Source organism: Phascolarctos cinereus, unplaced genomic scaffold (assembly GCF_003287225.1).
Source record: "Phascolarctos cinereus isolate Bilbo 61053 unplaced genomic scaffold, phaCin_HiC Scaffold_5;HRSCAF=322, whole genome shotgun sequence".
Taxonomy (NCBI): Eukaryota; Metazoa; Chordata; class Mammalia; order Diprotodontia; family Phascolarctidae; genus Phascolarctos; species Phascolarctos cinereus.
In genome coordinates this window covers 365,406,569-365,433,193 of record NW_027555958.1, presented here as the reverse complement: position 1 = coordinate 365,433,193, position 26,625 = coordinate 365,406,569, and the positions used below count along the sequence as shown (strand labels likewise).

At 36.5% G+C, this 26,625-nt stretch overlaps 1 protein-coding gene across 3 annotated transcripts in view; it reads left to right on the top strand.

The window, feature by feature from the left end:
- The window catches only part of KCNK2 (potassium two pore domain channel subfamily K member 2), a 193,907-nt gene that overhangs the window by 30,925 nt on the left and 136,357 nt on the right, over window positions 1-26,625 (top strand). For all 3 annotated transcript variants that reach the window (XM_021007782.2, XM_021007785.1, XM_021007784.2), the window contains exon 3: window positions 17,433-17,550. In XM_021007782.2, the coding sequence (XP_020863441.1) occupies window positions 17,433-17,550 (118 nt within the window). The remainder of the gene's footprint in view (window positions 1-17,432; window positions 17,551-26,625) is intronic.

Below are 26,625 nucleotides of genomic sequence, written 5' to 3'. Positions count from 1 at the left end.
ATAGTTGTGCTTGTGTGCTTTAAGATTAGTAACCTAGTATCTGAGGAAAGATTTTGTGAAAGCTTCTGGTGGTGGTGATGACATTGTCTTGGTTTATCTTTCTATAAATAATGACTCAGGGAAGGATTTAATTATGATGTCATGTAGTAACTTATTGACAGGTATAGCTATATTATGCTACCTGGCTTAAAAATTGGGCCGATACCTCACCTGGTCTTGTGAATTTCTAAAGAATGGATTTAGGGAATAGAGAAATGTGTATATGTTAACCTGTGTATTCATAGTATTTGGGAAAACAAAATTTTTGGCTATGTTTATTTCCATATGTGTTTATCTTAGCTCCTTTGAACTGTGGATCTATCTTTTGGGAGATGGGGTCATGAAAGGGATTTGGAAAGGGAGGTGGGAAAGAATAGGATGAGTAGTACAGGAAAATTAAAAGGACAGATGACAGGGAAACCTTATGGTTTGGAAGTCATTTATATTTCATTTGTACTCTCTTAAATTTGTTACAGTGGGCCAGGGAATTTTCATGTTTTCATTTTTAAAAAAAATGCAAGATTGTTCTTTTCCCTCATTCTGTTTGCAGCTAAAGAGCAATTTACCTGGTGGGCAGTTCAAGGAATTTTACCCAGGTTCTGGAAACAGAGAGATGTCTTAAAGTGTGACAGGTTGCCATGTATACACTCAGTCTTAGAAAAATAGTTAAACTTTTATGTGAGACCCAGAGTCTGTATCTATAAGATGAAAGTCATTAAAATGAAAAGCAGCCCTTGTGCTCTGTTAAGCTTTTTTAATGGCAGATGTCAACATGGTTCGATAGAATCAATTGTTCTGTTCAAAAAAACAACAACAAAAATTAATTGACCAAAAATGGCCAATTTGGGGGTTGTATGTACACATAACTGCAGTGTTTGGATCCAAGCCATGATTTTCTAGTTTTTATTATCCTTGGAAGCATAAGAGGAGAACACCTTTGGGTTATAGGATCATAGCATTCAGACACACAACCCACACAATTTAGACCTGAACACCAATTTTTAGATCTATTTAAAAGGTTGCTTTTCTATGGGAACAAAGATTATTATCTTCAATTAAAATGTTACTTTGCCCATCATTTTCTAGATTAAGGAATTCAATTAAATTCAATATTCATCAATTGCCTGCTGTGTAGGATATTTTTCTAGTAAATAATCATTTATGAAACACCTACTCTATCTATATCAGCCACTGGGCTAAATTTTGGGATATAAAAAGGAAGGCAAAAGGCAATCAGCTCTCAAGGAGTTCACAGTTTAATGGAGACAACATGCAAACAATTATGTACAAATAACATATATACAGGATTAATTGGAGATAATCTCAGAGGGAAGGCACTAGCGCGGGTGGAGGGGAGGTCAAGAAATGCTTTTTGCAGGTGGGATTTTAGCTGAGACTTGAAGAAATCCAGGGAATTCAGGAGGAAGTAATGAAGGAGAGAATTCCAGGCATGGGAGACAATCAGTGAAAATGCACAGAAATAGGAGCATCTTGTTCAAAGAACAGCGAGGAAACCAGTATCACTGGGTTATAAGTATGTAAAGAGGAGTAAAGTATAAGATGCTTGTGAAGATACAAAAATGAATGACAATCTTCAATGTACCCCAAAGCTGTTATTAAAAACAAAAATAAGGGAAAGCTATTTGTTCAAAAAAGATGAAAAATATTCAATAATTGGGCATGGTAAATAAATTATGGCATATTAATGAAACAGAATAATTTAATGCAATTAAGATTGACAAATCTGAATAGTATAAAGGAATCTGGAAGACTTTTTAATAAAATTATGTAATGTGAAAAAAGAACCAAGTGATCACAGTATACAGTGTAACCATATAAATGGGATAGGCAATGAAAACGCTGGACAAGACTTCTAATGGAGACTTGGAAAGAATGAGTGAAAAGTTATATTATTTTAAGGATTAAAGTGAATTTTAATGTAAATAGTTGTGAAACCCACTTAATTGGTCATATTGATATTTAGCAGTATTCATTATTAAAAAATTAAAATTTATTTTTAATTTATGGAATAAAACAAGCATTTCCATAACATAGTGTAATAAAAAAGATGATTGCACATGAAATTATATGATCACTACCCTTATGGAGGCTAGGGATCACACATATGTATATAGCACATATGTATATATACATATACACATATATTATGTCTATATACTCAGAAATATGTATTTCCACTAGATTATGACTTTACATATGTATACATAACTTTTCATATATGTGTATATATAAAGATAACTTTTGATATATTTGTTTCTCTATTCTCCAATAGTTATAGGCATATTAAATATTTATTATATATGTCAATCAATAAGCATCAGTAATACCAAGAAAGGCACTAGATAGATAGCTCAATCAATAGATAGATCAATAGATAGATAGTAGATAGGGATTGAACTTCTGATTTCATTTGATAAAGGGAATGCCTGGGTGAGGAAATTTCCTCTATTAATGCAGGTTTGCATTTACTCTACAACTTAGCCTTGGAGAATAGCCCTAGAGCAATACTTTAGCCCTAGAGCATTGAAAAACAAATGGAAGTACCCAGGGTCACAGAGGCATTATCTGTCAGGGGTGGGACTTGATCCCAAGACTTAGTGATTCTGAGGCCAATTCTCTATCTGAATATATGTCTGAGAGCAGTGGGGGGAGGGAGAGGGGTGCTGAAGGAAGAGATAAGGGGAGAGGCTGGCAGGGGTGGAGGAAGAGAGAAGAAAGAGAAATGAGAGTGAGGTTAGTAACCTCTACCCCCATGACATAAAGGCTTTAAAACCATCCTATCCGTAATAACACTCTTCATTTTGAGCAGATACAAATGAGTAACGTGTATACTCAATTTCTTTACCTTTGCCTTCGAATTGGCTATAATTTATCATTCAGCATTTGCTACCTGCCAATAGGCAAATGTGCCTCTAATATAAAGCCATTAATTCTGCTAAATATTACTCCGCCTCCACCCTCCCGTGACCAGCGGCTGTGTCATGAGATATTCCTTCTTTCTCTTTCTTTCTTTCTTTCTTTCTTTCTTTCTTTCTTTCTTTCTTTCTTTCTTTCTTTCTTTCTTTCTTTCTTTCTTTCTTTCTTTCTTTTCTTTCTTCTTTCTTTTTTCTTTCTTTCTTTCTTTCTTTCTTTCTTTCTTTCTTTCTTTCTTCCTGTCTGTCTTTTTCTTTTGGAGGCAACTAGGGTTAAATCACTTGCCCAGGGTCACAAAGCTAGTAAGTGTATGAGGTCAGATTTGGACTCAGATTCTCCTAATACCAAGGCCCATGCTCTACCCACTGTGTCACCTAACTGCCCCAAGATATTCATCCCTTGTATTATATATGTGGCATTCCTGAGGTCTTGACCCTGAATGAGTCACTTACTTTCTCAGTACCCCAGGCTATTTTGTAAAACTGTGAGCTCTGCACTCATAGAATTTCCTTATACCAGGAGTTCGATATTCATCACTTGCCTACTATGTGTAGAACTAAGGGAGATACGAAGAATTGGTTAGCACTGCTATGTTCCTTGGATCTCAACTCTATCCAGTGAAGATGCCCAATAAATAGTTCTGTATCTTTTAATACCTTGCACCTGCCCTCAGGCTACTGTAGCCAAGAAATTTACCTGGTTCTGTTAAAATGTAATCTTTCCTCAATATCCTACCCAAGGGCTTTTCCCCTGCCTTCTAAGACTACAAAAACTTAATCTTATAAACTAAAAACTGATTAACTATTGGAGAAGGTGCCCACCACTCCCAGCCCAGACACTTTCTCCCCTCATAGGTATTGAAAAGCTGCAAATTCTGAAGCTGATAGATATATGCATAGCTGTGATTAGAATTTCCAGAAGGGTTGTCAGTGTCTTTAGGTTTTAGAGGGACAAGTTTTTTTTTTTTTAATGGGGGAAGGGGGAATGGAGGAGTGACTTAGAGGGATATGTGTTTTTCTAGGATTTTATGGGTTGCCCTCATAAATCAAATAATTAAATTTTAATGGTGGCCTTCTGGTGATTGTCCACATCACGCTGAAACTGGTTCATGTTTATTCAGGGAACTGAAACCTTAATTTTATACACACACACGTACACACATGCACACATATCACAGTTTGCCTAAACGTATTTCCTCTCCATCCAAAGAAAGAATTTGCAACTGATTTTTGTGCACTTTTACTGATTAATGGGCTAAAACTGCAAGTCTGTTTTGCTTACAGTTGAGAACATGTAACTTTTATTTTCCAAATTATTGGGAGGAAAAGATCAAACTAACTGCCTATTGCTGTCTTTTGAAACATATCAACTGTCCAGATCAGAGACATGCAAAAGCATATTCATACTTTTAAAAAATAATTTAACATCCTAATGTCTTATAATGACATGGAGATGACCCAGGACTTTCAATGCTATGCCTACTGAACATTAGCTGTAGTGGGTAGTACTCAAGTAGAAAGACTTCAAGTATGGGTCCAACAGTGAACTGCCTGTCTGTCATCTGAAAAGCAGTTCCAAGTTCAAAGGGGGCTCAACAATAGCTTGGCCACTAAGTCATGTTTTTGTTTGTTTTTTAATTTGTTTGTTCACTTTAGAGACTCACTAAGACCATTAATAAGGTGTGGATGATTTGTGAACTACCTTTTTTTTTTTTTTTGGTGAGGCAGTTGGGGTTAAGTGACTTGCCTAGGGTCACACAGCTGGTGACTATCATGTGTCTGAGGCCAAATTTGAACTTAGGTCCTCCTGACTCCAGGGCCAGTGCTCTATCCACTGTGCCGCCTAAGTGCCCCATTGTAATCTACATTTTTTGGAGAAATGACAAACGTTAATGAAATCAAAGATCCTTAAGTACCCAAACATTAATTTCTACCCAATGTTTAAAACAGTTGGCATTTCAGGGGAATTTTTAAAAAGGAATTCAGTTTTCAAAGTATAAATGCCCTGACTTTATGATCCAGAAAATCCCTTGCACATGAGTACTTAATAAATGATTATTGAATTGAATTGGATTGAAGAAAAGGATCAAATCTTGTTTTTCTTACCAAAGGCTTTCCTTTCATTTAGTAACTATCCTGACTGATAGTATTGATCAGTCAATAGGTATGAAATATAAACTTCTACGTGTCAGGGACTGTGCACTGTGGATATAAATACAAAGAAAAATAAAACAACCCCTCATCTCCAGAGCATGTATTCTATTGGGAGGGACAGTGCATAGCTATGCAAGTGTATTTAGAATAAATATTAAATAAATGCCAGGCAGTTATAGGGCATATGACTTTTTTCACACTGAAGTCCTAGAAAGATGGTTGAGGTTTGGTGGACAATCTCTAACTACCAGCAAAAAGAAATTTTTTAAGGCAGAAAATTAAGAAATAATATTTTAACTTAGAATATTTCCATTCTATGATTCAGAGAATTAAATAATATATATACATACATATATATGTATATATATATATATATATATATATATGTATATACACACACACACACATGTCTAGCATCTAGTGATCATTAATCATAAGGTATACTGGCTACTTGGGAAGGTGACATGTTGTAAGGTAAATGAGAGCTCTAAATGTGGAACCAGAAGGCCTGGATTCAAATTCTGACTCTGACACTTGACTATAGATAAATCACTGACCTCAAATTTTACCATATGTAAAATAGGGATAATCATAGGACTTGTGTCACCTAACTAACAGATTTGTAGGGAAGAAAGCTGCTTTCTAAACTTCAACATGCTATATAATTGGGAGCTATTATTACTTCTAGTTCATTTCCAGGTCATTGCAGACTTTGAAAAAGGTATGACAATGCATTTTGTTATTGGACGATAAAAACATTGGACAAAAATTTTGTTATTGGACAAAAAAACCCATTTTAATATATTTAGTCATGTGTTCCTAAAAGTCAGAGCAATGAAATCACGGGAAAGGCATGGAATGAGTAACATAAATGGATTTAGAGTTCTAGAATTAACAGTCAGATATTCAGAAATATAATGGATTATAGGCTAAGCAGGGGAAATCATACAAATTGCTGAAGGCTTCTGTCATTTGTATAATTGGTAAAAGGGTCGGTGTTGTAAAACTAGCCAAAATGTGCTAATTTCTAAATGGAGTCTATTGAATTTGGAGTATTCAAAGTGAAATACAAATATATCAGAACAATAAAAATTTTAAGTTGGAAGGAACCTGAAGGATCATCTAGACCTCTCTTCTTTGCAATCAGTCAACTAGCATATAACAAGCACCTGCTATGTGCCATGCACTGGAAACAGAGGTCTGGAAAGGACAAATTACATAGATAGTTGATTCTGCCTCTATTTATCTTTCTTCTTTTCCCTTCTCTTCATTCATGCAGCCACCACCTTAGTTCATGCACATATCTCTTTTACTTGTCCTGTGGCCATAGTCTCCTAAATAACCCCTCTGTCCCCAGTGTCTTCCTTTTATGACACATCCTCTACACAGCTATCAAATATGTACTTCTAAAGTGCAGATCTGACCACATCAGTTCCTTGCTTAAGAAACTTCAGTGACTCCCTATAGCTTCTGGGATAAAATGCAAATATTTCTGCTTGTCATATAAAGTTCTTCATAATCTGGTTGAACCGAACTAGATTGAGTTCCCATTACTACCCTTAATCATGCTACAATCCGGCTGAACTTGCTCAGCTGCTTGACATTCTGTTTCAGAGATCCTTGACTTTGCATAGATTGCCTCATGTGCTGAAAAGGCTCTCCCTGTCCACTTTGGCCTCTTAGGATCCTGATTTTCCTTAAAGTATTACTTCCTACTTGTGGCCTTTCCAGTGGTAACCCAGCTATTGCCACTTTTCCCAACTCCCTTTTCCCCAGTTACCCTGTATATATTTTGTATTTATTGTTTCTTCCAATAGAGTGTAAGGATGGGGATTGCTTTGTTTTTGCCATGGTATCTCCAGCACCTGGCAGAATGATTGCTGCATAATTAGCATAATCAGATTCTTAACTAATGCACTTAGCACAGTGCCTGGTACATAGTAGGCACTGAATAAATGCTTGTCGACTGGACTTGACTAATGGTCGTTGATTTAAATTGAGCTTCGTTCTCTTAGCTCCAAGTTTACTATATTTCTCACTTATATCTTCTCAATCAATTCAATAAAATAAGTACCTATTTTGTGCATAATGCCAAACATTGGGGTTTGGTATAAAGATGAGTTAGATGTTCTCTGGCCTCAAAAGGTTGATAATGATAGCAGTGCACAGAACTTTACATATGTGATCAAGCAGAATCTGGACATGACCCAGGTCCTGGTTCCAACTCTGGTACTCATTCCAGCTCACCATGTTTGGGAGATAAGAACTGGACACAAATAACAATAATGCAAAATAGAATATGACAATCCTTCCTTATCTATTGGGTTTGCAACTTTGGCATTATTCTTGACTCCTCACTCTTCCTTACCCTATGTATTCAGTTGTTCCAAATTTCCAAACCTTGTCATTTCAACCTTCATAGCATCTCTTTCATCCTTTGCCTTTCCCCCCCTCACTCGGCCACCGCCTTAGTGTTTTTTTTTTTTTGATTGACTGATCAGAGGACACACAGATGCTTTGCCAAATTAGAGTATGTGAAATAAATGAGTGAATGAATAAATAGCTTTTTTTTTTAAAGTGCTTGCTATATACTGGGTACTGTGCTATGTACTGGGGAAAGAAGCACAAACTCAAGGCAGTCCATGGCCCTGACAAGCTTACCTTCTAATAGTGGGAGAAACAGGGGAATAGTAATCAGGAAAGAGAATTTCAGTCTGCTAAGGTTAAGGGATGCTGAGTTGAATGATAGGGCAGCCAATTGATATGTCTTTTTCAGAAACAATAATATCGTTGAGCAAGAAGTGGAAAGTAGGGGAGGAATGGTGCTCACCAGGTATCAGATTAGAAAGTATCTGGGCCCCGTCAGTTAGATATAATGAAGTCTCATCATTGAAGAAAAGCAGAATGTTTCTTATTGGTGGTAGGAATGTAAAATGAGAATTAAAGAATACTTCATTAAAGATGTGGCATTTCAGCTGTGTCTTAAGGAATGTATAGGATTCCCACAGATGGGTGGGTGGCATTGAAGATTTTAGCAGTAGCCAGAAATCATAGGATGAGTCTGGAGGAAAGTAGTCCATCCAGTTTGACTGCAGTGTAAATTAATGTGTTGACTCCATGTAATTTATTATAGCTTTAGTTTCCTTCTCTTTTTCCCCAACTCCAATATCTGTCTTCACTCATTGCTTCTATTTACTCACAAGTCGTTGCTTCCTCAGTCTTTTGATAATTACTGGCTGTGTGACAATGGACAAGTCAATGAAACTCCCTGGGTGCCAGTTTCCTCATTTGATGTACAGATGTCATCTATGATTATTAATTTATTGTTACAACTAATAATGATAAAAAGGGGTACGGCAGCAAAGCAGAAGCTCTGGCCAATCCTCCTACCAGAAAGATTTCAGAAATGAGCTGAGTGATATGTATCACTAAGACTAACTTAGTTTTGAAAGGCTCATCCACTAAAACTTTCAGAGGCTCATAGATTGAGCCTGATATTTTATTGGTAGTAGTAATTCTTTTTTTAAGTTTTTTTGCAAGGCAATTGGGGTTAAGTGACTTGCCCAGAATCACACAGCTAGTAAATGTCAAGTGTCTGATCTTACTCCGGATTTGAACTCAGGTCCTCCTCACTCCAGGTCCAGTACTCTATCCACTGTACCACTTAGCTGCTCTGGTTATAGTAATTCTTTCTTTTTTCTTTTTGGTGAGGCAATCAGGGTTAAGTGACTTGCCCAGGGTCACACAGCTAGTAAGTGTCAAGTATCTGAAGCAGAATTTGAACTCAGGTCCTCCTGACTCTAAGGCCAGAGCTCTATCCACTGCACCATCTAGCCGCCCCTAGTTATAGTAATTCTTAATCAAAGAAGTTGTAGTCCTTATCAGTGGGAAGAATACTAATGAAGTCTTATCATCTGAAATATAGTGAAAATATTAGTGAAATATATTTTTCATACACAATTTCAGATCAAAATTTCACATAGACCCCATTTTACATCCTTCTGATTTTCCCTTTACCCACATAACAAAGGTTTTACTATTAACAGTTTTTAGTAATTGATACCTTGAAAACCAACTTCAGGTGGCATTAGTTCATTTCTGATTCTCCTTCCTCACTTACCAAATACAATCAGTTGCCGGATCCTGCTTATTCTAATTCTGTGATCTCTCTGAAATTTATTCCCTCAATTACACACAGATAATAAATGACATGGCAGTCAATCAATCATTAAGAATTTATTAAGTTTCTATTACATTCCAGGTACTGAGCATACAAATTTTTAAAAAATGAAACATTCTCTTCTCAAGGAGATTACATTCTAATGCGGAGCAAACATATGTATACATAATAAGTTTGAAGCTTATTGAAGCTTAAAACTGAACTAAGACTTTGGGAACATTATAATGAAAGCAAACACAAAATAGAGAGGGAGGGCCTTGGCAATTGGGGAGATCGGACAACGCCATTTTAGAAAGTGGTGTCTTGAATGAAAAGCTGGATTCTATAAAGACAGAGGGGGAAGGGGAGAGTATTTTAGGCCTGGAAGTTTGCCATTGCAAAGGTAAATGAGAGAGGGAATGATGAATGTAATTTGAACCCAGACCTTCCAACTCAGTCAGGCAGGCAGTCAAGAAACATTGATTTTAAGGGCTTACTATGTGCCAGGTATTATGTGAAACACTAGGAGTTTAAGGAAAGGCAAAAATAATCCTTAAACTCAAGGAGATCACATTCTGATGGGGAATACAACATACACATAACTAGGTAAATACATATAAGATATACATAGAGAAAGTGGAAGGTAATTTCAGTAGCCATTGGGGAGGGGGAAACCAGGAAATCCTTCCAAATTGAGGACTCTTTCCACTATAACACAGTGTTTATTTTGTAAACTATATTAAAATTCTACCTTACATTAGAGTAAGCTAGAAGCTGCATTTTAGTCAGTCAGTCAACAAGAATTTTTTAAGTGCCTACTATATGCTAGGGAGTATGCCAAGTCCTTGGGTTACAAAGAAAGGCAAAAGACGGTCCCCGATTTTAAGAAGCTAACATTTTAATGGGGGAGAGAACATGTAAAAAAAAAACTATGTACATTAAGGTACAGACAGGATAAACTGGAGGTAATCAAGAGAGGGTAGCATTACAAGGGATCAGGAAAGGCTTTTCAAAAAAGATAACATTTTAGCTGAGACTTGAAGGAAGCCAGGAGGAGGAGATGAGGAAGGAGAGTATTCTAGGCATGGGGAACAGCCAGTGAAAATATTCAATCAGAAGATCAAGGGTGTTGTCAAGGGTGTTGTGTGAAGAACAGGAGGGAAGCCACTGTCACTGGACTACAGAGTATATGGGAGGGGAAGAGCAGGGGTTGTAAGATAGAAGAAGCCTGGGAAGGCAAGATGAGAACGGGTTATATAAGGCTTTAAAAAAGCCTAACAGAATCTTGTATTTTATCCTGGAGGCAATAGGGAACCACTGGAGTTAACTGAATGGAGGGGAGGGAGTGACATAGTCAAGCCTGGACTTTAGAAAAGTCAGTTTGACAGCTCAATGGAAGATGAGAGTGGGAGGATCAACCAGGAGGCTACAGCAATGATCCAGGTGTGAGGTGATGAGGACCTGCACCAAGATAGTGGCAGTATCTGAGGAGAGAAGGGGGTGTAGATGAGAGATGTTCTGCAAGTAGAAACTACAGGACTTGACAACTGTTTGGCTATGGAGAGTGAGAGTAAGTGAGTGAGAGTAAGAAGTTGAGGATGACACCAAGGTTGTGAACCTGGATGTCTGGGAGGATTCAATTCAAAAGCCCTCCAATTTAGGGTTTTTTCAGCTTGAATTGTTGATGGAGATGGTTAGAGTGATTACAACAAACCTAGCACAGAACTTTTTGGCAGCATCATAAAGGTATGATTATAAAGGGGGATTACAAAGGTTTCTGTGGGCTTATGTCAATAATTGGGGAATAACCTTTTTATGACCTTCCTCCTACCATCCTCCAAAGCAGAGGTTCTTAACCTTCTTTGTGTCATGGACCCCTTTGGCAGTCAGGTGAAGTATATGGACCCCTTCTCAGAATAATGTTATTAAATGCATAAAATGAAACACATAGAATTACACAGAAGATAAATTGTGTTGAAATATAATTATCACTATGTATATTAAAAATACAAGTTCATTGATTTCCTCTTTTTAGAATCTATGGGAGCCTCCATCCCTGTTTCATCTCTATAATCTGGTCTCAAATCTTTGTTTTTACATGTGGCTAATAAATTCATATTTTCAAAAACAAGAAAAATGCTTAGCATGTATTCATTCGTTAGCTAATACAAAAAAAAATTTGGAAGGCTAGGGCAAGAGGGAGAGAGAGATGAAGGAGCAGGGAAGACTTTTAATTCTCGAATGGCCTTCCAAAGGATAAAAGCAAGAGAATCTTTCTCCTGGAAAATAATACAGTACTTTTTACATTTTTTAAAAAATCTCATTTTGATAGGAAATGTTGAAATGTGTGGTCAGGATTGTGCATTATTTGGAAGGTCGTCTAAGAGTTTTCAAAAGCTTTTTAGGAAAAAAAAGGTTTTATTTTCATCCAAGCTGTTCTCTTACAAACAGCGATAATTATGCCCCCTGCTTCTCCTCTTTCTACCCTGTAAAAAAAAGCTAGCACTGTCTGGGCTTACATAACATTCTACAGAGAAATTTTGAAAACGTGACTCTTATCCAGGATCTAAATACAGTATGGCCTAATCTAATCACCTGTAATCTTTGTAAGTTACACAAATTCACCACCATTTTTTTTTCTCTTTGTTGATGTATTAACCAGTGTTGGAAGATAAACACAAAACCGGAAGTAACCTGCAGTTGAAGAATTTAGATATGTGGGAGGGAAAGGCCAGGATGGACAAAGTTTCACTATTACCAAAATCCAGCTGAAAATATAGGACAAATTCAATAATCCTGTCAATTCTGTAAAGGTCCTTCAGTCATGAATTTTTAGTGTGAAATGTGACTTCAGGACCCACTTTTATTTCTTTCTTGGATCTATCCATATCCTGCTGGTGTTTGGCATGTAGTAGAGAGAAAAGTAGGTTTTTCATCCTGGGTATATACATACATATACATACATGCATCCATATATATCTGTGTTAAATCTCAGGTCATAATTCTGAGTAACCTATCTTAAGTTTGGCATGCTTCCCCTAAAGCTGAGGATATGAGAAAACATCAGCAAATAAGGAACAATTATCATAAAATTCACTAATTAAAAGACATGATTATTGTAAAATATAACCATATATTTAATCTTAGGTCATTGATACATATTCCTCAACCTAACCCTTTCCCAAATTTCCCTATCTCTGTTAAAGACCATTTTCCCACTCACCCCTCTTGTAGCACTGTAATCATTCTAAATGCCTCGCTTTCCCTCATGACACATTTCCATTCAGTTGCCTAGTCTTATTGACTTTACCTCCTCAATATCACTTACATCTATCTCCTTTTCTCCACTTACACAATGACCCCCTAGTTCAAGCCCTCATAGCCTCTTTCCCTTACTATTGCAATAACCTCCTACTAGGTCTCCATGCCTGACATCTCTTCCTCTACAATCCATCCACCATATATTTGTCAAAGTGATTTTCCTAATGCGTAGTCAAAAAAAAAGTCACGCCGTTGCTCCAAAAACTCCAATGATTCCCTGTTACCTCTAGAAGCAAAGATAGATTCTTCTGGTATTTGGAAAGCCCTTCTCAGTGTGGCTCCAACCTACCTTTCCAGGTTTATTACACGTTATTCCACTTCATGTCTTTTATGATCCAGCAAAACTCACTTTCTTGCTGTTCCACATTCATGTCTTTCCATTTCCCATCTTTATTCCTTTTCATAGGTTGTTGTCTACTATGCTTGAGATATATATACCCTCCTCACATATATCTCTTAGAATTCTTAGATTTTTTTTCAAAGCTTAAAAATGTTACTTCCCACATTAGGGCTTTCTTGATACTCTAGTAGCTGAATTCTCCTGTACCCCCCCCCCCAATTCATTTGTATTTCCTTTGTACATATTTTGTACTTAGGAGGATATATATTAAAAGAAAATGCAAGCTCACTGAGAGGAGAAACTTGCTTCATTTTTGACCTTGTATCCATGGCTTACCACAGTGTCTGAAACATATATAGTAAGAACTCAATACATGTGTATGTATTGATTGATTGATTCCTATGAGATGATTAAATTTCAGGAGCATATGTGATTTACACACATTTTTTTTCTTGTCATTGCCTCACAATAAGTCAATGCTTTGTTAGAATTGACTGAGGTTTCAGAAAGGAAAGTACTAGCCAAAAACCAAACAAAAACAACCCCATCAAAATAATTTGCTGTTTAGCTATTACTATTAGAGCTGCAAATAAATCTAGTGAATTAATACATACACAGTCATTCACTTCAGAAGATTCTGGAAAAATTTAGTGAAGTCTCTATAGTGGGCAAGGCCATTTTGCTAAAGAGCTATGATGATAAATTAGTCACTTTGTTCAGAACTTATAATCTACTAAGGAAGTATTATACCCAAATAACTATGTATGCATAATGGAATATAGTAATTACATATGAAAGAGTCAGGGTATTCTGTGAGTTCAGAAGGACATATCATTTCTATCATGGAAGATCAAGGAGGAAATGGTGTTGGAGCCAGGACACGGAGGATGAATAGGACTCTAGCAGTCAGATTCAGGAGATAGAAGAAAGAAGGGAGAAGGGGATTCTATGTGTAGCTAACAGGTAGAAGAAAGGCATCAATAGTCTAGTCAGGACAAGTAAAAGGTCTATTTTGGCTAAAGGGTGGAATATATGATGTAAAGTGGTGGGATAAGGCTAGACAGGTTTATTGGGGTCAGATTATCTTTTCTAGGAATGCCAGGTTTAGGAGTCTGACATTTACTCATTTGGCAATGGGGAACCACTAAAGAATTTTGAGCAGTAACATGATCTGATTGTAGGTGCATGTTAAGGATATTACTTTGGCAGAAGTGTTGAGAAAAGATGATGAAGCTATTATGATTGACTAAGCAAAATGTCATGAGTCAGAATGCTGACACTGGGAGTCTGGGAGCAGATATCAGAGATACCAAGAAGGTAGAATCTAAAGGATTCTGTGACTGATTAGGTATGGGAATGAAAAAAAGAGAAAAGCTTAAAGGTGAAAAGGAAGTTTTGGGTTTGGCTAACATTAACAGAAACAGAGAATTCTGGTTGAGGGGATGCTTTTGGAAAAATGATTAATTTGGCGGCAGAGCTAGTTGAATGTGTCCAAGAGGTAGTGGAAAGATGTCAGTCTGGGAGTCAGGGAAAAAGTTAAGAGTGGAGAGATGGACTTTGGAGTCACTTGTACAGAGGTGAAATTTTAAACTATGGAAGTGGATGACAGGATGGGAATGGAAGAAAGGAAAGATGTTTGCTCAGAGCCGATGTGGAAAATGTCTAAATTAAAATGACAGGAAAAGGAACCAGTGAAGGAAACAGAGGAGTGATGAATGTTCATATAAGTACTGTGTAGTGTCTCTGAAGCCATGATATTAAGCAGGGATGTGATGTGCTGGTAAATATTTAACAACTAGCTCTCTGCTGGACAACACACTTATAAATTTAATCTACATTATTCACCTTTTCTCTTTCCCTTTCTTAAGGCTAGACAATCAACAATAGATCAAGCCATGATTTATAGATTCTGCTATAGATGTAAATGCTTACACTGAAAATTTAATAATTGGCTCTCGGAGCAGTTCAAACTGGCACCTGACACCCCTGGGAGAAGATATCAGGGAACAGATGATCAACAGTATTCAGAGAAGGAAGACTGGAGAAAGAGGGGAAAAAAACCCAGTATTGGACTGGACAATTAGGAGGTCAATGCTGCCTCTTTAAATGACAGTTTCAGTTGAGTAGTGGGAGAAAAGCCAAATTGTAAAGGCCAGAAGAGTTGTGAAGCGGTGAAAAAAATTAAGACTTTAAATTCAGACTCTTGAGGTTCAAGCAAAGAAATGTAAGAAGAGAGAGATGAGGTAGTACCTAAAGAAGTATAGTAGGATCAAGGGAAGTTAGTATATTGTGCACACATGAATATGCACATATTAGTCTGAAAGACCTGGGTTCAAATCTCACCTCTAACACTTACTATCTGGGTGATCCTGAGCAAGACCTTTAAACTCTCTGGGCTTCAGGTAACTCTCTAGGGCTTACCTACTAAGTCTTAGATGGGTTAGATCTGCATGGTGGAGGGAGTTCTGCCACAAAGAATGCTTCACACTAATGATAATTCATAAAGCATGACTTCAGGACAGGGAAGATTTGAATCTCTTCTTAGACAGAGGGTAATTGCTTCACACATAACTTTTCATGAACATATTTATTTCTAAAAATGAAACATATCCATGATTTTCTATTATATTAGACACCTTAGTGTCTTAATCTTCTCCCTCTTGGAGTTACTCGCTAGGATAGCTCTTGTACTTTCATTGATTTAATTATTACTTATATGAAGATGATTTCCAAATCTACACCTCTAACTTTGGCAGATTCACCTCTTTTCTTTTCTCTTTGTCTTTTATTCATGGATTTTTCTGTATCAGTTTGTGTATAGCCTCATTTGAATGCTTTTAAATGGTCTTAGTATATTATAATATAATAATGTTAACTCCAGATTTTTAAAATACATCTTTTAATAACCAACAACTCCCTGAGACAAGTAGCTAGAGTATTGCAATCCTGATTTTGTATATGAGGAAGCTAAGGAGGTTGTGAACGACCAGACATAGAAGAACTAATAAAGCAGATTATAGATTAAGAGCCAGAAGGAATCTTAGAGATTACCTTGTCCAGTGGTGTCAAATTCAAATAGAAAGGTGGCTCCTCATTCATACAGAAGGATCCTTACAGGCCATGTATTAACTCAGCTTGAAAATGTAATATTATCTACATTTTATTGCATTTTTAATTTATTTTGTTAAATATTTCCCTATTACACTTTAATCTTTTTTCCAGCAGTAGAGAATATGTGAGTCTGGCTGTGTTTGATCTAGTCTACTGTTCTAGTCCAAGTTCTTCATTCTATAAATGAGGAAAGGGAAGTCCCAAGAAGCAAAATAATTTATCCAAAGTCTCGCAGAATCAATCAAAGCCAGAACGTGACCCTAGATCTTCTGACTCCAAAGCCAGTATTTTTCCTATTGTATCATAATTCTCTTCATGCTAACTCTTACTCAATGACCTGCTCCTTGAAGGCAGTCATTGAGTCTTCTCTTTCCCCATACCTCCCTACGTCTTCTAGTATAATGCTTGCCATCCAATGGACACTCAAACCTTCTTGTATAATAATTACTAAGTGAAGACTGTGAATTTCCCATCACCATCAGTTTTTTTTAAAATAGTAGCTCAGTTGTTTTTCAATCATGTCCAACTCTTCATGACCTTATTTGGGGTTTTCTTGGTAAAGAGGCTGGAGTGGTTTTGCCATTTCCTTCTCCAGCTCATTTTGCCGATGAGGAAATTGAAACAAACAAGGTTAAGTGACTTGCTCAGTATCATACAGCAAGTAAGTGTCTGAGGCCATATTTGAACTCAGAAAGAGGAGTCTTTCTGACTCCAGGCCCGGTGTGCTCTCCACTAAGCCACCTGACTGCCCCTTTTAAAAATAAAACTGTTATAAATTGTAAGAATTTGAGACTTGCTGAAATATCACATGTTGGACTTAGGCTCAGTAATGACTCTATTATTAAAGTTTACTTCTCTTTTCTACCTTATCCCAATCTTTTTTTTGTGTGTATAATTGGTTATATTCTAAATTAATGATCATTATTCACATAGAGGTATAAAAAAATAGACTTGATGGACTTGTTAAAAAGTTGTTACTCTCAAGAAGTATTTTCTTCTAGAGGATTCTATTCTCTAGCATTTAAACTTCTGTGTTGTTTGCAACTTTTGTATTTAAGTTCTATAGTTGTTTCTGACATATAGGAAGCTTCATTAAATTCATATTGGTTAAATATGTGAATTAATGTGTATCAACACTATATTATTTATTTATCCTGTTCCCGTTGTTTCAATAATTAGTTGACATCAAACATAACTTCTTGTAGATTAATTATAAGAACTTTATATTATATTGTTCTAAACTGTGTATGATTCACATTAAAAAGTAAAACCTTAGAAATGATTTTTCACATAATTAGTAATTAATATTTCTTAAACATATTCTATATAATTCCTATGATCATGTATACTGACAAGTTTCTTTTTAAACTTGCAGCAAATAGTGGAAGCAATAAATGCAGGGATTATACCTTTAGGAAACACCTCCAATCAAATCAGTCACTGGGACTTGGGAAGTTCCTTCTTCTTTGCTGGCACTGTTATTACGACCATAGGTAGGAACTATCTTATGAATTTTTATTTTGGAAAGTGATGTGAGCTACGATGCATTTCTCTTTGAAAAGTGTTTTCCCCTCAATAGCTGGTTTGCTTTGTTGGTCATGATGTCACACTTTAGAATGAAGAGTAGATTTCTGCAAATAATATGGAAACCAAACTGTGGCATTAAATGAGAAAGAGAGGATTGCTTAAAATGAGGTAGTCCCCAAAAGAAAAAAATAAAACCACAATCTTAATGTGACAAGAGGACTGGAGCCTCAAGAAATCTCGCCCTTAATTATTGTTTTATCTTTAACTTTGGGAAAATCATTTATGCTTTGATCCCTGTCTTGTTATTTTGTTGCACCCACTTATACCATTTTGATTTCATGCTATTTCCACATTTATATTATAACTGTGTTTTTTGTTTCAGCAGATATTGTCATCCTTTGTGTACTTGCATATTTTTTTTTTCATATTGTTGGATGATGTTTATGGTTTAAGCAATGAATTTTGAAACCCCTAAATAGCCCAGGCATAAAAAAAATCTATAATGTGTGAAGATAACAGAATGAGACTGAAAATCTATACTACTTTACTTTATTGCCTACCATAATGCCAAAAAACCTACTAAAACTGCATCTATCTTATTTTAAATCTTTCTAATGCATCTGTTTGGTTTCATCCCCAGTAATACCTCCTAAAGGATCTATATGGCATAGTGTATGTGGGAATGAGGTGGCTATCCACAAAACACTCTGCATTTATGCTTTTATTAGTCATTCTGCCTATATGTGCACAGTCCTATAAAATGAATGGCCAGGTGACACAAGAGCATATGAAGCTACCTATGGTGGGTAGGTACTGGGAATGCTCGTGGTTGAGAAGGCTTCCCATAAGGAATTGGTTTTGAAGCAAGAGAAAGAAAGCAGTTTGCTGAAAAAGATGAAAATATTGTGGGGAAGAGGAATGATCTGTACAAATGCATGGGATTGAGAGTTAAGGTAGTTTTGACAACTTGAGTAGGTGTTGTCCTCTTCCATATGATTTGTCAAGGACTTCCCTCTGTAGGTTTAAATTGATGTGATCTCAAACTACAGCATCTTAAGATTTAGTGTTCTGATTTAACTGCCTGAGGAATAGCAATATGATGAGGCAAAAGTCACAGTTTCATATCAATATTTCAAATTAAACCCCTAAATTCAACAACAAAATTCAACAAACATTCGTTAAGCATCTGCTATGTTCCAGTACCTATATTGTAAGGATTGTGCTGGGTATAAGGTATAGAAACCAAAAATGAAACACCCTTGCCTTCAAGGATCTCTCTTCTACTGGAGTGCCCCATACCGCCTATTTTTCATTGGCCAAGGCCTTATTTTGATTTCTGTGACTCTCTTCACAGTTAAGCTACTGATTTGTGAATTTCTGTTTGTGGAAGTTAGACTGAGTGGTGAATTAAGTTATTGTTGTTGTTGTTATTGTTGTCGTCATTATTTGTACTCTGCCAGTATAACTGTGCAACAGCCATTTTGGGACCTTCCTTTCCTAAGTATTGTGTGGTTAATTATAATCCTCCTTTGCTTGACTGTTAAGAGTTATTCATTTTCTTTGAAGCCTACCCACCTGAAGCCTCACAAATTTGCATTCCAGAAGTTCAGCAAGATGTGATTTTTTTTTCCTTTTGGTAACCTGTGCAAATGATCTAACACCTATTCTGAGATACTAATAATTTCTCTTGGGATCATTTCAAAATAATGACTCTGAAGGTTATTAGAGCGTGCACTCAGAAGTAATCTTCCTATGTCACTGAATATCATTCCAAAGTTATTTACAATAACAGCTAGATAGCACAGTGATCAGAGTGCTAGGCATGGAGTTGGTAAAAACCTTGGTTCAAATCCTGTCTCAGACACTTATTAGCTGTGTGACCCTATCATTTAACTTCTGTGTGCCTCAGTTTTCTTATCTCTAAAATGAGGATGAGTATAGTACCTTCCTCCCATGGTAATCATGAGGATCAGATGAAATAATAATTGCAATGAGCTTAGCACAGTAGTTGGCACATAGTAAGTACAATATAAGCGCTGTTGTTATTGTTGGGATAAAATGAAATAAAATTCTTCATCAACCTTAAAATACTATACTAGTTTATTATTGTCATAATCATTATTATTATGGTTGTAATTTTAGTTATTAACTGGTCTATCATAGGCTTTGCTTTAGTAGAAATAGCATTGGGTTTTTGAGTCAGAAGGCCTGGTTTCAAATCTTGCATCTGACACTTACTACCTGTGTGATTTTGGACAAATCATTGAAACTCTCTGGATCTCAATTTCCTCATCTTTAAAATGAGGAGGTTAGACTCTGAGATCCATTCTTGGTATATGAGCCTAGGAATAAGCATCTACCTCTGAGGGTCTTGACTGTGTGTCAAGGAAAGCTGTCCCAAAGACAAATTACTCATGAATAATGACATATATAAAAGACTGAGAACTTAGATATGTGGGCCTTGGCCAAGTAGCTTTCAAAAAAGACCATCTAAGTGCTCAGGTATGCATATCCTAACCAAGAAGTACTCAAATCTTTAAGAACATTTGGAAGGCAGGGCCTTAAGGAGAAGTATCAGAAGCGGAGCTTATGTAGATCCTCAAACCTTATGTCAAAGATTTCTACTGGGACTCTCACATAGATACTGCTACTTGTATCAACATGAGGAAAACTGGCTCTCTATAGACTGAAGGAATGTGCTGCTCATCTGGAAATGCCCAAGGGGACCTTGATGGCTTTCACACTCCCTGCACTCACTTTTCATCTAAAACTGGGCAATCAGAATTCAAATCCTTCACAGTATACTACAGTGGAACACACATGAGTTGTCTATTGGATTTTTCTTTAAACTTTTAATGATGTGGCAGTAATGTTTACCATATAGCTATCCATTTAGAGAACATTTACTGCTAAATTTGGGGGAATGGGTAGGGGAGTCTGATCTCGTATTCTACCATTGAAATTAGCCTCATGAAACTAACACATCACTGTGAGTGGGGGGGAGTTAAAACATGTGCTCAGAGAAGTTAATGCAATTATTTAAAGACAAAGAGTATTAATAGTTGTAGGGATTAGAAAAAGCTTTATTTGAGCATTGAGGCTGTGGTTTGAAGGAACATGAATTGGAGATGAGGAGGGATACATACAAGAGTTGAGAGATCACTTGTGTATTGAACTGGGGGATAGAATGACATATAAGGAAAACAACTAGCAGGGCCATTTGACTGGAATGGAGACTATATGAAAAGTAATAATATAAAATAAGAATGGAAAGGAAGGTGGGAGCCAGATTAGACCAGTTTAAAGATTTTGTACTTGACTCTTGAGGTAATTGGGAAAAAGTAGAATAAAACTAAAGAAAATACTACTTAGATTTTCTTCTTTGGAACAATTTATCGTCTTTTCATTATGAATTCACTACAGTCTTTCTGCCTCTAGGTGATACTAGATTGAAATATCTTAGCTTGCCTTAACCATGAGCCAGGTCAAAAGTTAGGTGACTGTGAAAATCTGGAAGAAAGGAAACCCTAATTTTCAACCATAATTATAGGTTAAATTTGGGGCTTAGACATTTTGACCATTTCCACTCTGAAAATAACTATTTGTTGTTTGAATTACTTTGAGTCTGAAGAGAAAAATCATCACAAAAGCATGTGAGGATGGTTATTTTCTGCACAATGAAAATTCAAAAGGTCCAAGTTATACCCCTTTTGACCACCACCAAATTGCTTTGGAGAAATTCTGTCTGTCACTAAACAGACTTAATGTTGAAGTTCCACAGTATGTTTATAAACACTGTCTCATTTCAAGAATCCCCAAACCTGTAAGTTTTGCAGACATATACTTCAACATATAAAAAATACACTATTATTACCAGCCTTACCTCCAAATTATAGCCATTAAATACAGTAGCTGATTATTTCCATTGCTCCTGGGAGTGTCCAGACTGCTAAGATCTCTCACTGTTTGAGATCAGTCTCTGGGTTTTCAGTGAATTAGTTCCTTTTAGGTCAGTAACATCTTTCCTAATAAGATAGTCTCTTTCAAAATAGAGAGCCCTAAAGCATCCTCAGCTCTTTCTTAGAAGTTTAATCACAGATTCAAAGAAATTCCAACATTGGAAAGGCCCCCAGATTCCATATAGTCCAACCTGTACCTGAAAAATATCCTTTCTACAGCACACCTGATAAGTGTTCATCTAACATTTGCTGACATTCTCCAATGAGACTGGGAACTCATTGCTTCTTGAGACAGCCCATTCGTATTTGTTAAGAGATTCTTCTGTCCTTAAATCTAGCTTAAATCTGCCTCTTTGGACCTTCCACCCAACTTTAGACCTTAATGCAAAAAAATAACTCAAGATACATTCTTGCTTCTATTGGAATATAAACACTTAAAGGCTTCATATTCATCATAGATGTACACCTGAAAGAGACCTAAGAGTTCATCTAGTTTATGCCTTTTATTTTATAGATGAGGAAACCAAGGCCCAGTAAGGTTTAATGGTTTGCAATTGGTTGCACAATTAGGAAGCGAGTTCTGAACACTGGTCATCTGACCCCAAATACAATGCACTTTTCATTGTACTAGCTTCTCATTCAAATCTCAGCTGCACTAATTATCTTAGTATTCTTATCAATTGTATCAATAGGTAGAAATGTAGCTAGCTTTCATTTATAATCAAAGAAAAAAAGGTACTTTAGGATTTAGTTATTTTGTACTTTAGGGAAATGCATGTAAAAGTGCTTGGAGTTTATTGGATGCTAGAAAGATGCTACATAAACACAGTATATCATTATTAATCCTGTTAGGAATTAATAGTAGTCTGAGAAATAGTGGGCCTCCTGCACTATCTGCACTTCATTAGTTCTTTAAAAATACAACTTTAGAGAGTTTCGGAAAATAAGTTACAATGGTTTTTTTATAGAGTGGCTGGTACAGACAGTGCCTCATGGGGACATGCTAGACATGTAGTTACCCAAGGTTTTTTCAGTCAGATTATAGATATTGGTCTCAGAAGAGTAAGAAAACTTTCCTATTAGGGAAAATGCCTAATGGGAATTTAGCTTACAAAGAATAGACCATCTTAAAATTTAAGGACTCATTTCAGAGAAGCTCTTACCAAACACATCTGTGCACACATGTTGTGTATTATGACACACAATTAACAGTGCTATACCAGCACCAGGTGTTTTTTTTTTTCCTTCTGGGATTCGAATTATTGTTTGAGAAAGTCACAGAATCTGAGAACTCAGAGGGAACTCAGAAGTCATCTACAGTAGTCCAATGCGTACCTGAACAAAAATTCACATTATATTTACTGGGCTTCTTAACCAATTTTTTTTGAGTCACGAACCCATTTGGTCATCCAGTGAAACCCATGGAACCCTTCTTAGAAGGATATTTTTAAATGCATAAAATAAACTATATAAGAATTCAAAGGAAACTAATTATATTAAAATATAATTAAAATATTTTTTAAATGTTCATAAACCCCAGAATAAGAACCGTTGCTCTTAGCACAGTACCTTGTCCATAGTAGGAACTTAATAAATGTTTATTAACTAACAATAATCTACTCAAGTGATCATTTAATCTTTGCTTGAAGACTTCTAGCGAGGGGAACCCACTAACTCTTAAGACAGTCCATTCTATTTTCAGATAGCTCTGATTGTTACTAAGGTTTTCCCTTAACTCAGACTTACATTTTTCTCTTTGAATTATTGTTCCATGTTAGTTTGGGTTGAATCTGTCCTGACTGTGGCAGTCCTTCACATATTTGAAGAGTGCTCTAATGTTTCTTTCAAGTCTTCTTTTCTTCAGGTAGAAGATCACCAATTTTTTCAAACCATCCTGATAGGGCATGAACATGAAGTCCTTCACTGTCTTGGTGGGCATTCTCCAGATGCTATCCAGCTTATCAAAGACCTGTAACAATATGGGTCCTAGAACTGAACACAATACTTAAACTGTCATCCAACCAGGACAGTGTCCATCAGCACTATTACTTCTCTCATCCTGGACACTCTACCTCTTTTAATATAGTTTATGATTTCATTAGCTTTCTCGGTTTCCATATAATGGCAACTTACAGCTATGAAGCTCTCAAGTTTGCAAAGTGCTTTACAGATACTCATTTGGGCCTCAGAAAAACCTCATAGGTCAATTCAACAGGGATTTATTGCTTCCGTTTTGAAGATAAAGTAATGGTCGGCCAACGAAATTGAGTTTCTTACCCATGATTACACAGCTAATGTTTCACAGGTGGAAGACATAGGTCTTTTTGACTCTATGTCCAGCTCTCTGTCCACTATGCTATGACACATTATAACTCTATTGAGTCATATTGGGTTTGCAGGCCAACCTGAGATTTTTTTTTGCCAGTGAAGAACCCTAAGCATACCTCTCCCATCTTCTACTTATGTCATTGATTGTTTGAATCCATTCATCTTATTCAATGGGATCCAGTGTTCTCTTGACAAAGTCTTTTGGAATCCTGATTCTGTGATCCAGTATAGCTTTTGCTCATATTCTTGTGTCTTCTACAGATCTGCTAACCATGCTATATACTTTTGCCCAAGTCATTGATAAAAATGCTAAGGTGCATACATTCAAGCACAGACTACTAGAGGACCCTCCTCTAGATTCATTGATCCATTAATGCCTTCTTTTTGAGTCTGGTAATTCAATTGATTCAGAGTAGACCTACTTGTATTATTATTTAGTCTATGTTAACACCAAAGACATATTCCTGAGGCATCCACTAGAAATCTCTTTGTAAGTTGACATTGAATCATTAATGACTACCCTTTGGATCCAATTTTTCAACCAGAACTATATGTAAAACTGCTTAATATATTAAAAATGCTTTGTAAACTGCCAGGCAAATTTAAATTGTTTTTACTATGTTGGCTTTTGCTGACGAAGAATTTAACAATAACTCAAAGTAATAGAAATAAAAAATCTTTATGAAGTACACCTTATGTACCCAGAATTACAAGGATACTATGGTGGAATAATGTGAGTTTGTTTAAGCATTTATGAGTTCAGCCACTAACTATTCCTGTTCCTAGGTAATTTGGGAACTTAACAACATGGTAGGAAAACAATTAGCATTTCTATGAATGCTTAAGCCATTCTAAATTGGAGGTATTAACACAAGTAACTCAGGGTCCAGAAGGAGTTAAGCAGTTGATTAGATCGAGTGAATGCAACATGTTACTTAAAGAATTCAAAGACAGTTAAGAGATTCTTTCCGGAAGTGGCTGGACCGTCCAGGTTCTCTGAGTACCTTCTTTTAAATCAGTCTATTGATGTTCATAGTCCCATGACTTATCACTGATGTGGAAATTTAAATTTTTAAATATTGTACAGCTAGATGGCTCAGTGGATAGAGCTCTGCACCTGGAGTCAAGAAGGCCCAAGTTCAAATCTGGCCTCAGACACTTACTAGCTGTGTGACCCTGGGCAAGTCACTTAATCTCTGTTAACCTTAATCTACTGGAGAAGGAAATAGCAAGCTATCATCTAACCAGGACAGTGTCCAGATCCAGTATCTTTGCCAAGAAAATCCAAAGACCAGTGTGTTTCATGGGGTCATGAAGAGTTGGACATGACTGAACAACGGAAATAAAAATCCACACATACATTGCTTAAAAGAAATTAATTCAGTCATTCATTGTTCAACAGAAAAGTGAGTGCCCATTCCCTGTGTGAAGTACGCTAGTTGATAGGATATTTGCATTACTTGTACTTGAATATACTTAAAAACAGATGTTTTTCACCAGGGTCAATGAACTTGTGTGTATATATGTGTGTGTGTATGTATATATGCATTTATATGTGCATATATGTATTACATACAGAGAGGCATATACATATGTATATAGACACATGTATGTATGTGCATACACACACATGCATACACATATGTAATCCTATGTATTTTATGTTACGCATTTAAAACATTTTTCTGAGAAGAGATCCTTTAGGTTTCACCAGACTGCCAAATGGATCTATAACATGATAAAAGTTGAGAATTCCTGACTTAAAAGACCCATGATTCCTTTGGTTTGGTACTACCTCCAAATATGCACATTTCAGTCACTCTGCAACCTAGTCCTTGGGAGTTGGTATGGCTGAAGAAGCATTATTCTATAGTCAGTCTAATAACAAATCTCTCTAAACTTAGCTAGGCAGACTCAACTGTGGATGACTGGTTTGTACTTGAGGCTGTTCTGGGTTGGTGGGACCTGCCTTAGCTTGAGCTCTGCTGATCGACTTTGAGAACCCAAGGCCATATCCATGCCACATTGAAGAACCAGAAACTTGGTTGCCATCCTGAAACCTTAATAGGCTATGTAATTCCAGTAGATAAACCTTGTTATCACCAACTCTCCCAATCTTATCTCAGAAGTCAAGCAGGGGTGGGCATGGTTAGTATTAAGATGGAAGGCCATGTGGTAAGGCTGAGTGGCATGGACTTTTCTGTTAATGAATCAATGTGATGAAGTAAAAGGAGCACTGGGTTTGGAGTCAGAGAACCCAGGTTCAAATCCCAGTTCTGTCACCATCTATTTGACCTTTGGCATATCCCTTAACAATTATGGGTCTTTCCTCATCTATACGATGAAAGGGGTTAGAGTAGAGGACTTTCAAGTTCCGATGCAACTCTCAATCTCTGGTCCTAATTTCTCAAATGCTATACTATATGGAATAAAATGAAGTCATAATATTTTGTGGCTTTAGAAGTCAGCCAGTTGATTTGATTTGTTGATTTCCCACTTTGAAACCAGGAATTTTAACTTACCTCAATGTGCTGCTACTTTTGTTGTTGTTCATTTGTTTTTCAGTCGTTGCCAGCTCTTCTGTGACTCCATTTGGAGTTTTCATGGCCTATAGATACTGTAGTGGCTTGTCTAAATGGGGTTAAGAGACTTGCCCAGGGTTACACAGCTAGTAAGTGTCTGAGGCCAGATTTGAACTCAGAAAAAATGAGTCTTCTTGACTCCAGGCCTGCTCTGTTCTGCTACTTAGAGCTT